We start from the raw sequence: 12,264 nt of genomic DNA, 5'->3' as shown, positions 1-12,264 counted from the left end.
TTTTGGGTTTTTTTTTTTTTTTTTTTTTTTTTAATCTCTTCATGGTGAATTGTGCAAATTTCATAATCAAAACTTTGTGAAAACCTTATTGTTTCCTTTGTCTGCCACCCCAGGTGTAGGAGACTTTACTGTGAGTGATGTGAGTTTCCTGCCAGACCCTTGTGCTCTACCTGAACAGCAGAAGAAGCGTTCTTTAAATGAGAAAGAGAAACTAGTCTATGCCCCTCTTTCAGGCGTTGGGGGCATTGTATATGATAAAGATGCTGTTTATATTGACCTTGGTGGAAGCCATGCTCATGAAAAAGAAGAGGTAAGGGAATGCTGTTGGCGACTTGAATTCTCTTGCAAGATGTAGTTTTTATGCTTAGAGTCAAAAATGTGTTTAAAAATAAGCTTCTTTAAAATAATCAGTCCTTATATATCCGTAAAGGGTAATTTCTTTTTTCCTCTGGTGCTTTCAGAGGAGGGATGTTTTTATTATCTCTGTGAAATATTGTGCAAAACATTTGAAGGATCAGTTAATAAGAAGTAACTAACATTAGTTTCATAAACTTTCCAGACATTGACTTAAGATTTATAAAAACTCCTGCAGGGTACTGGGATATCATCACTCTTATTTTGCAAGGCAGGGTGACTGTGGGAGAAAGCTTACAGGATTTGACTGGTCAAAGGGAGAGGTGGAAAACATTTGCATACAAGCAGATTGAATTGAGCTGTTTTCCCCTCTATTGTGCTAAATGTTAAATACATTTGAGTCTATGATAATCTGTGCATGCTGATATTTACTGTAGTGGTTGCATACTGTGAAGGAGGTCCTCTTGGATTTTTCTTGGGTTAGTATTATATGCATTATTGAAATGTGAAAAGGGGAAGGGAGACCTTGCTATTCTGAGGAAATGTTTGTTTTAAAATGCTTTTGAATTTTTTCTTGCATATGGATATTTCTGCTGTTTTAGGCAGATTAGTGACTCTGTTAGCTGTTCACTAGACATTGGTTTAATCATTTTAATTGAAAAGTAAAAAATCTTGGCTTTCCAGGAAGAAGTGAGACCAAATCACGAACTAGTTCAGAGCCTCATCTCCACACATTCAGCCATTGATGTCAAGATGGCGTCAAGCAAAGTCTCTCTCTTCATGGACTCTAGACCCTTAGGTTCAGAAGATGTAGGACAAGAGTAAGTTTTGAATGCTGAGCAGTATTTGAGAATGAATGAATTTCTAATTCCAGGCTCCAATTTAGGAAAAATTCTCAATATAGCACAGTTAGTAGAATGGGTTATTGCCTAATTCTTCCTCTTCTGAGACTACTCTTATGCTGCATATGTATTTTGAGACAGGAATAATTGACATTGGAAAAGTTTTGCAAGCGGTGTAGTCCTGTCTTCCAGGTATTCTTTGCTGATATAGCCCTAAGTAGTGTATTTTTGTTTTTCTTCAGAGTTTTGGAGAATGGCACTCATAATCTTCAGTAAAGTTAATTATATAAGCTATTTAACCTATTTTCATTCCATGGAAAATGAAGACATTTCTTGGAATTATTTATGGCTATAACATAGGGTGTACTCTTGAATTAATTTGAGGTGAACTCCATTGCCATTTTGATGTTCTCCTTAAGTTTGCTCTGCTTAAAAAAAAAAAAAAATAATATGCAGCTTCATTGTGTCATTAAAATTTCCTTGCACTTTAGCATCTTACCCCAAATGTGATCTTTGGGCAAACAGGTTTGTGATGCCAAAGGAAGAAAGACAGGTGGATTTGAAGACTGGAAGAGTACGTCGAAAGGCAGTATTTGAAGAAGAGGAGAAAGAAAATGATGATGCAGTAAGTGATGAGGAAGACGACCAAGAAGAAGCAGCAATGTCTGAGGATGGAAGTGATGGTGATGATGAAGATGATGCTGAGGAAGAAGGTGACAGAGAGCTGTTAGGGGAAGAGATGGCTGTTGGGAGAGCCAAACGTCTGAAAACAGAGGTGGCTAAAGAAGAAGCTGTGAATGAACTTCCAGCATTTGCAGACAGTGATGACGATCTTGAGATGAGTTCTGAAGGAGAAGGAAAAACTGCCCCTGAAGAGAATGAGATGGAGGAAAATGAGGAGGAGGATGATGAAAGTACTTATGAAAATGAAAGCTCAGATAGTGAATTTGAGGCTGCAAGCAAAAGAGTAGCTGAATCTAAGCAGTATGGAATAAGTAGTGAAGATACAGAAACGAGATCACGAATCTCAGATCGCAGTCTGAAAAGAAAGGCAGTGCTCACTACGGATTCAGGAAACTGCACAGCAGAAGAGGCATCAGAATCTGAGGCTGAAAACTCTTCCCTTGAGGAGGGTGATGATGAAGGATCACATGATGAATTAGAAGTTGAGGAGTCAAATGGGAAGGAATTTCAGCACACTCAAGTAAAGAAAGCTGATAGTATTAGACAGACTAAACTTAAAGCTGTAGAAGCTGAGGATGATGATGTGGAAAATCTACTGAGAGAGGAAGAGGAGTATGAAGAAAAAATAGATTTTTCTGCTGACACGACAGGTAGACTGTAAATGTTAAATTTTTACTGTCCATTTTTAATTGCGTTCATTGTTAAAGGATATTATAATTAGTAAATATAACTGTTACCCATCCAATATATATGTATATATATAATTGTTAAGTGTCAAATTTCATGTTAGGAAATTTGGGGTTATCTGCTGCTAGGCCTTTGATTTGCAAAGTAGTATGTAGGTCTTGGTTTTCCTTCCTCTAAAACTGGGGTGATTAATTTTATGAACTTCATTGGTTCTGCATACGTTAATCTTTATGGCTGTGTGTGTAAAACAAATTGTGATGCTCTATTACATTTAGAAAGAATAAAACACTGGGGGAATGTTACTAAAATGTATTAGCTACTGACTGAGCACTGGAACAGGTTGCCCAGAGAAGTTGTGGAATCTCCATCCTTGATGATATTCAGAAGCTGTCTGGACATGGTGCTGGGAAACCTTCTCTAGGTGACCCTGCTTGAGCAGTGGGGCTGGACAGGATGACCTCCAAAAGTCCCTTCCAATCTCAGCCATTCTGCGAGTCTTTGAAGAAGACATGTATCATCATGAAAATAATAAAATCTGTTATAGCTAATAATCTCTAAAATTTTGACTTAAAATTAGGACTCATCAGAAAAAAAAAGTCAGTGATATAATTTGTTAGCCACAATTTGTGTTTCAGTGTATGTACAGTCTATAAAAAAAAAGAAACTGTGGGTTGTGTCTACATATCTTAAGCCTGTTGTTTTCATGTCTTTTTTTAAATTATTTGTGTAGCTCCTAATTCTTGTTCTTTTTTGGAGATGGAATGCAATTTTTTTCCCTTTTCAGGTGCACTTAAGTGGAAAGAGGACCTTACAGAGAAAGCAGCTCAGGCCTTCCTAAGACAGCAACGTTCAACCCCCAATCTTCGTAAACTCGTATATGGAACAGGTACAAGTCTGTTTGGAAACTTGTACTGTCTTAATATCCGATAGCTTTTCAGTAGTTGCTGAGTTTTGAAGTCTGAATCTTTGAGCACTGTCTTTTGGTGGAAGGCTTGAGGAGAGTTAGTTGTCTTTTTTGATTGCTGATACTTGTTTACACTAGTAAATTGTAATAAAAACAGTTTTTACTTCAATAAGAAGCATTTAGAGCTAATTTTTTAGAGTACTCAATTTTTACTCAGTTTTCTGGTACAACTATTTCTCCTCAAACATTTAAAGTTCAGTCATTTATATGGTAGACGTTACGGAAATCTGTTGTGGTAACTGATGTGTTTCATAAAGGGATGTCATTTGTCTGTTTTCTGGAATTTCTGTCTCACTGTGACTGGGAGTGGAATATTCTCTTAGATTTGATTTAGTATTATGTCTGTAATAAGAGTGTTTTGTCAAGGAAAAAAAAGATGGCTGGCTTAAAAGGAAGATAAAATTGCTCTTTATGTAATTTGTCCTGTTTAATTTGCAACTTTTCCAGTAGTTGCCTGAGTGTACAAATGTCATCATGCAGAACCTCTGTAGAACACAATGAGAATTTGGCTTTTGTAAGCCTTCCACAGTGCGGGAGCAGCAAGATTTGCTGAGAGATTCTCAAGTTCGGTTTTCTTGATTTACAGACTAGCTTAATGTCACTTCTATTCACAGATAGTTTATGATATTGAATTAACATCCTGTGTTTACTTATTGGACAGTATTTTTTCAGATGATTCCAGTTATGCAAACAAAATCAGATTTCCGTTTGTTCAAATAAATTTGATCTATGTGTAATTTGTGAAATGGAATATTTATGTTTGCATATGGAACAACTGTACAACTGAAGCTCACTATGATCACAGTGTATAGTATCTCCCTGGTTCCTGCTCACCTTGATTTGTTGTTGTGAGGATATTTAATTCAACTCTTACACTGGATCAGTGTACCTTTTTCTGCAGTCTTTTATATTTTAAAGTATTTTTGGCTTGTATCTTTTTTTTCTTCAAACTGCTGCAGGTATTGTGAAACACAAGGCAGAAGAGAGGTTGTTAATGAATGTAATCCACGTACTGTGGGGGAAATAATCACAGCTTATATGTTTCATTTAGTTGTTGAGGATGAGGACCACAAGAGTGAGGATGCAGATGATGAACTTGGAGGTTTGTTTCATGTCAGCCGTCCAGACAAGGCATCCAAACAGAATGCTAATGCTCTTGACTGCTCCAAATTTCTGATAGAAAAGCTGCAAGACTGGGATTTAGAAGAGGTAATACCGTTGTTTCTTGCTCTGTGTATCCTATACGGGTTATGTCCTGGCTGTTTCTTTTAAAGTACTACTTGACTTGTTGTTGAAACAGACCTCAGGGAGCTGCAGCCAGAGTGTCATCTCTTCTGCTACTTGCTGTCGTTGAAAGTATTTACTAGCTAACAGATTACAAGGTCTGTTCTTACACGAATGGAAAGTTAGAATAAGTCAATTTAATGCTTGGCTCTCTTGACTATTTGGTGGATCATAATTTGCTCTTTATTTACTGAAAAGTAAAGAGCAGAGGAATCAGGAGTGAAGATGTGCAGGGTAGTGACCTTGCAAGTGTAAAGACCTTTGTTTTTTTCCTGCTTTTGCTGAGGCGTTGTGTAGTTTTGGTAATGATGTCTTGATGTGGAGCTCTGTGTGAGAATATCTGATTATCTCTGAGGTGGTATCTCTGATGGAGGAGTGGGGAACACGTTGGAGAATGTTTCTGTTGATGACAAGCTGTGACTGTCCAAGGCAATGACACTACTATCTTGCAGGTTATGAGCAGTATTCGAGACTGCTTTGTTACTGGAAAGTGGGAAGATGATAAAGATGCAGCAAAGTTGTTGCAGGAAGATGGTATGTGTAAGACTTCTAAAAATGATTAATGTAACAGGATTTTTAAGAAAAGTACGACTTCATAGTTATATGTGGAATGTTTTGTATTAGTGATATACTCGCAGATTTTTTCAAGCTATTACATAAAGTATTATGTGGATACTAATATAGTTAAACATTGCTGTAAATCTCTGTACAAACCGTAGGCAAGTAGCACATTCTGAAAATTTGATCTCTGAAAAATAGGGTGTATAATTTAAATTAGGAAATTGAGTCCTTAGTCAACACTTGCCCATGCCAACTTGGAGTTATGTATCTGAGTTTAGCTATACATCCTCTATGGATGGTTTATTCTTTTGGATAGTGTTGGTAGAAATAAGCAAAAATTCTTCTCTAATGGGAAGACAAACTGGTCATTCACATTTGGGAGAAAAGTGAAATTATCTCCAGATGTTTTGGAAGAGTTATTTTTGATTGTTTTCTTAAATTAGGAAATATGTATAAAATTTTAATAATATGGCTGTATCTTATGTGCAAAATGATTGTGGTTTGACAGGCTTCTATAAGAGTTTGTTTTGAACTTAAAATTAGCTGCTATATTTAAATTTATTAATTTTATTTTTTTAAATTGAAGATAGGACCTCTGTGGCTCTGCTGGTGTCTTATGTCATTAGAGTTCTAACTAATATGCTATGTTATCCTTTGGAATGATCTAAACTTTGTTTACAGTTTTGAAATCATAAAGTTACAGGTATTGAAAGGAAAAAGGAAGAGCCACTGAAGTTCAGCTGAGAATTTTCATCTGAAACAGTAGAGAGGGCAGAGCAGACTTATGAAACTGTTGATGGGAAAAATAAATATTTGGGCTGAAACTAGTCTACAAAGCAGTACTGAGAAATACACATTACTAAAAATGTGAGAAATTTTATGGAACGGTACAGCAGGATGGTTAACTGCAGTGTAACAGAATGGTTAACTGTTCAATGTCGTGGATGCTTATTGTTGCAGAAGAACTGTATGGAGATTTTGAAGATCTTGAAACTGGTATTGTGCACAAAGGAAAGCCCTCTACTGAAGGAGATGAGGTCTGATGGGTATTTTTATGTTCTTTATCAACTTAGATTAGTTTCTGATCACATGATAGGCATCCTATGTAATAAATTCAGTTCTCATGAATCAATAGGAGAGAAATTAGTGGGAACAAGGAAGAAAAGGTATCTGTATTATGGACTTTGGAACCTTTAAATATTTAGAATTACATGTTTTTAGTCTCAAACTGAATTGTTGTTTAAAGTCAATTATGTAGGAAAAGTCACCTCACTTAACAGTAGGTGTCAGGCTTAATCAAGAGCTGAAGGATCTGGAGGTATGAGAGAAGTATTTTGAAACCAGATATGATCATAACTGTTTGTATTATGTCATTTCATCTGATGCAGAAGATTATAGAGCTCTGTTTAAACATAACGAATTGTGGAAACTGACAGCTTCCTAGTCATTCCTCATACCTGCGTAAAAGAGGCTGATGGAAGTGATTTTGTGCTGTGGCTTGGATATCTTCCAAGAACAGAGCTGTAGTTGTCTGTGACAATACAGATTGAAAAATCAATTTTTTTTTTTTTTTCAGACTGAGCGTGATGGCTTTGCATTTCATTATAAAATTGAGGGTAGTGGCATCATTTGGGCAGTTTTCAAATGGTCTGTGAACAAACTTCTTCCTCTCTGGCCTCTAGAGTGCTGCCTTCCAGCACAGTATTACTCAATGATATCAACAATTACTTTTTTGTCCTCTTATATTATGTGTGCTTATTTTAGCTGTAGAATAACAGATAGGTCAGTTCTATGGTCTGTTCCCTGACATTAAAATAAATGTTAATTTGGGAAGTTTTCTCAGTGAAAAGGGCTATGATTAGACTATGAAATCATATGTTTCAGTTATTGATGAAGTTACATATTGTATGAATAATTTACTAATTTCTGTCTAAAACTGAAATATTTTAAAAATGTCTAATAATTTGCATTATGCCAAAATATTACTTAATAAATGTTAAACTGCTAATCAGAATGGGTTGTTTTCAAGGAACCGTTTTACATGCTTGATAACTTATTGTTGATTAGTCTGAAAGTGAAGAAGAGGAAGAAGATGGAAAAATGTCGAAGCCAGAACCTGAGGAGGAGGAAAAGAAAAAGGAGCGCATGGACAAGAAACGGAAACTAAAAGAAATGTTTGATGCAGAGTATGATGAAGGGGATGCCACGTACTTTGATGATCTTAAAGAAGAAATGCATAAACAAGCCCAGGTACAAGCTGTTAACTGTCAATTTATCTGTCTATATGTCTTCAAAAATACCCCAGAGGGTTTGCCCAGGCTTTTTCCTGGAGACACACGTGGCATTCAGGAGCTACTTCAGAAAGTACACACAAAGAAATACGTGCTTGCAGATTTTTTTATGGTTGATCTTTTTGATTCCATTAGCTAGAACGACAAACAAGCAAACAAGCCAAACAACTGAAAGTTTAATTTAAATTGACTTAAGTAGTAAACCGTATTCTAAAACACTGAGTAAGTCAGGATGTGTCATCTAAGCGTCATGTGCTTAAAAGTTTTTAAAAGTTATCTGTTTGTCCCTTAGTGGGGGAACTATCATGACAGGTCTCAAAAAACCCCAAAAAATGTGAGAGAAGGTTCCCCTCCAGGAGGAGGGCATGGGGTTGGTGGGAAAAAAAGCATCCTTTTATGTGTAGGAAGGTGAAAATCTTTCACTTGCTAATTTGTGTGAAATATTGTCCTTGTATTATTTTCAGTGTGATTTTTGCAATGTTTTTAATGGATAAGTAAGTTCTATGTGGTAGTTCTTTTCATCAATCTGTCAAGTTATTTTGAGGAAAAAATAATTGATGACCATTGCTCTGTACATGTGGTAAGTCTCCAGGGTAACCGTATCCAGAATTGGAGGTGTTGATTTTGTTCCAGGCCTTGGTTTTTTTTGGATAAAATCTTGTAAGCTTCAAAGGAGCTTCTTTCTTTGTCTGGCTTGGAAGAACGTTGCCTTACATTGCTAGTAACTTCACTGTCTTCCCTTCTGTCAAAATCTTGCGCTAAATAATCATTAAATTAATTCTTACCTTCTTGCATTAGCTTCTGTTATAAGTGATCATATGAGCTCTGGTATGCTGAGGTACTTACTAAGAGCAGTTAAAGCATAAAGAAGGACATTCCAGTAAAAGAATGCAACATGATTTACAACTGTTTCACTTGAGGTCTGTTACAGAAACACATATCAGCAGTACTCCTACTGCAGGATGGAAGGGCAAGGATCTCAAACTGGGGATGTGTAAAGGCTTCTAGAAAAATAAACTTGGACAAGAAGACTTGTGCCATATCTCAGTACCTTGAGAAATGAAATTAATAATTGTTTGTTTAAACATGGCATCTTAGAGGTAGCTGAACATCAGGAGCTAGAACAGGAGGATGAGGCTTCTGTTGTTCACAGGGATATCTTGTTAAATATTTACACAATATCTGCATGCATAGAGGACGGAAGAGTTTTAAAAGACCCTTTCGCTGATACACAGTGTGAGGATGCACAGAAATATTTTTAAGCTGCCGAACAAGATAGGAGCCCAGCCTCCTCATAAAGTGACACCTTAAAGATCAGGTTGTTAACTTTAAAAGGTACTTGTGCTCCTAAATCAAAAACATACTTTTGACAATTTTATCTTTAAAATCCAAATTCACTATTATGAAAGGTGTACCAAAAGTCACTCAGTCATTTGCTTCTCTTGGATACTGTCTTTCAAGTAGACTAACAGGCCCACTTGGGATTTCAAATTGGAAGGAATTCATGGTGGCAGAGATCTTGCTCTGAACAAAAAGTCACAAAACCTATCAGATCTTTCCTGAAAGATTTATATAAATGTTAGCATGTTTTAAATAGAACTGGCACCTCATGAACAAGTTGTTAATACATGAATTTTGTAAAACACGTGGTGATTTCCTCTTTGTCACGTAGCTTAATCGAGCTGAATTTGAAGATCAAGATGATGAGACCAGAGTGCAGTATGAGGGCTTCCGACCTGGGATGTATGTTCGAATAGAGATTGAGAATGTTCCATGTGAATTTGTCCTGAATTTTGACCCTCATTATCCTGTTATCCTGGGTGGTTTAGGCAACAGCGAGGGAAATGTTGGATATGTACAGGTATGTAGCCAAACCTGTGAGTGCACTTTATAGCGATACAGGTGTGCTTCAGAGTGTCGGGAGTTATTATTTTCTGTTATTAAAGATACGCTAAACACAGAGAGAAACCTTTGTCTTTTTCTCTTGAATAGCAGATTTGCTTTTGCACAATTACAGTAGCAGACACTGAATTTTTATAGGCTTAATTGGATAACTGGAAGAAGTTGTTTAATGTTCATCTGCAGAGGTGACTCAGGACTAAGGTCTGATACTGTGATTGCTAAAGTGCAAACATAAGTTGTACTTGAAGGTTCGTGGTCTATGGATGAGTGGCTATAGAAAAGTTACTAGCACTTACATATTTTTTTTAATACAATACTTGCTTGTATGCATACAAACGTGACTTCAAAGTGAGTGAAATACAGATTAGCTTTCTTTCCAGTCAACCTAGCGTTAATGAGAATGTTAAAAGATATAGAGCTTACTGAATAAAAAATTCTAGTGTAGATGGAAGTTGCTCTCAATCATTCCTGAAAATTTAAGGCTTGAATTTCAGAATTAATGTTATTATTCTGTAATAGCATTGTTCATCTGTTCTTCTAATTAGTTGCGCCTGAAGAAGCACCGATGGTATAAGAAGATACTTAAGACACGTGATGCTTTAATCCTCTCATTAGGGTGGAGGCGATTTCAGACTATCCCTATGTTCTACATTGAAGATCACAATGGGCGTCATAGGCTTCTCAAGTACACACCCCAACATATGCATTGTGGAGCAACTTTTTGGGGTGAGGGCATTCTGGAGTTACTATCCTGGATCACTTAATAGTTATAAAATTCTCAGGCTTTACAGGATGTATCCAGGAAATAGAGCCAGTTGCTTCTGGAATCAGAATTCTTTAAAAAGTTGTGTTCCCAATGGAATGTAAAATAACACCAAATAGTATGGGAAAACAGGCAATTGCCTGTTGTGTGTGAATTATTTGGCTTTTAATAAATTTCTGAGCATTCTGCTAGGCTGTATCACATCAAAAAGGAACCTCATTTGGTGGCTGTGTGCAGAGAGACACTTGCACACATTATGGGTCCAGCCCTGCAAATGCTTCTGTATGTTAGTAACTTCTTGTTAACCATTCCTTTAACTTTCATGGGGCTATATATATGAGTAATGGGTTTTCTTTGGTTTTATTAGTTGAGAATATTTGGCACAAAGTTCTAAGCTTTCTGGCTTTAAATACAGGCTAGATATTGTGTAATAAAGCTTTTAATAAATTTTTAAATGTAATTTTCTTGTAGGGCCCATCACTCCTCAGGGGACAGGATTTTTGGCAGTTCAGTCTGTCAGTGGCACAACGGTAAGTTTGTTAAAACAAAGTGTTGATTACTGCTTTCCACGGGTCTTTGGATAAAATATATAGATTTGGGGAAGAAGGTTTACATATGGTAAAGCAGTGATGTAAGAACTGAGAAAATAGGTGGAGTCAAGCTTTTGAAAGGTGTCTTGTGAATGAGATAGGAAACTGGATAGAACCTTTTTTTAACAATTTTAATCTGCTACACTGAAAATGACAAATATTGCTTTATTATTTTCTGTGGAAGGATTTATACCTGCTTGATTTTCAGGTACTAAGTATTTAGATAACTTTTAAAACTTGTTTACAGGATGAGATACTGATGTTCCTGTTGAAAGTTTGCCCTCAATGTAATTTCTCCGCATCTTGTTAGAATGTTTATGGGTGTCTAAATTAATTTAAACAGTGTTAAAGCAGTGTTTGTGATAAAGCAGTGTTTGTGAAGTACAATCTTTGTTACGTATATATTACCCAAAGGTAGATTTATGTTTACATACAATGTATGACAAAAGCTTTGTATGGCATTGTAATGAGCATGACAGTAATCTGAGTGGTATTATCTCCTTCCTAAAATTTGCCTTACGTCCTATTGCACAGTCATCTTGTTATGTGTATTAAAAGGCTATTTTCATCATGTGTCCCTGGCATAATATAGTGACTGACTTAGAGCAGTGCACAGAGCACTTCTTGGAGACTTTCTGTCTGAGTAAAATTTTATTTCGTAAAGAGAACACAGTGAGGCAGATAACAAGGACTCTTAGATTGCTTCCAAGGTAATTAGAGTGGCAGTTCTGAAAATCTCATCAGTGAATGGTAGGAGTGTTATGTCAGCAGCACCTCAACTAGTCTGTATGAAGTCAGTTTGCATTTGTCATGCTGCTACACTCCTGTAAAGGTTATAAATTATGAACTTAAACTCTAAAATGCAGTGAAATTTTATCAGTGAAATGGTTTCTTCAGTGTTTGGTAAATAAATATTCAGCAGTGTCTGTCTCTGTGTTTCAGCCTGATTTCCGGATTGCTGCCACAGGAGTTGTGCTCGATTTAGATAAATCCATAACTATTGTGAAGAAATTAAAGCTAACTGGTTTTCCATTCAAAATTTTTAAGAACACTTCTTTTATTAAGGTATGTATGTAGGCAGGTATGCTGTAAAACCACCTGTATTGATGTTAGGAAGGAATGCAACCTAGGACTCTGTCTGTCCTTCCTGAGGCAGCAAGTTTCCTGTAGTTGTATAGTATTCTGGATCTCAGTAGCTGCTTGGGTTTTTCTTTAACTCTCTTCAGTGCAGTCTCTAAAGTTACTGATCATTAGCCAGTAAATACAAATTACTGTTAACCAGACGAATGTTCTAGAACAGTCTCCTGGTTCACATTCAATGTGATGATTTTTTTCTTTTTTT

General features: G+C 36.3%; 1 protein-coding gene across 1 annotated transcript in view; it reads left to right on the top strand.

Annotated features, from left to right (window-relative positions):
• Positions 1–11,991, top strand: part of BMS1 (BMS1 ribosome biogenesis factor) — a gene marked incomplete at its 3' end in the record, with an annotated part of 18,323 nt that extends 6,332 nt beyond the window's left edge. The window contains exons 7-18 of the mRNA XM_010078412.1: positions 114–310; positions 1,039–1,175; positions 1,722–2,530; positions 3,352–3,453; positions 4,583–4,740; positions 5,268–5,349; positions 6,337–6,413; positions 7,444–7,626; positions 9,340–9,528; positions 10,115–10,295; positions 10,804–10,862; positions 11,865–11,991. Coding sequence (XP_010076714.1) covers positions 114–310; positions 1,039–1,175; positions 1,722–2,530; positions 3,352–3,453; positions 4,583–4,740; positions 5,268–5,349; positions 6,337–6,413; positions 7,444–7,626; positions 9,340–9,528; positions 10,115–10,295; positions 10,804–10,862; positions 11,865–11,991 — 2,301 coding nt within the window. The remainder of the gene's footprint in view (positions 1–113; positions 311–1,038; positions 1,176–1,721; positions 2,531–3,351; positions 3,454–4,582; positions 4,741–5,267; positions 5,350–6,336; positions 6,414–7,443; positions 7,627–9,339; positions 9,529–10,114; positions 10,296–10,803; positions 10,863–11,864) is intronic.
• Between the last annotated feature and the right edge of the window lie 273 nt (positions 11,992–12,264).

This window comes from Pterocles gutturalis, unplaced genomic scaffold, assembly GCF_000699245.1.
Source record: "Pterocles gutturalis isolate BGI_N339 unplaced genomic scaffold, ASM69924v1 scaffold52763, whole genome shotgun sequence".
In the NCBI taxonomy this organism is placed as follows: Eukaryota; Metazoa; Chordata; class Aves; order Pterocliformes; family Pteroclidae; genus Pterocles; species Pterocles gutturalis.
This window is presented reverse-complemented; position numbering and strand designations above follow the sequence as displayed.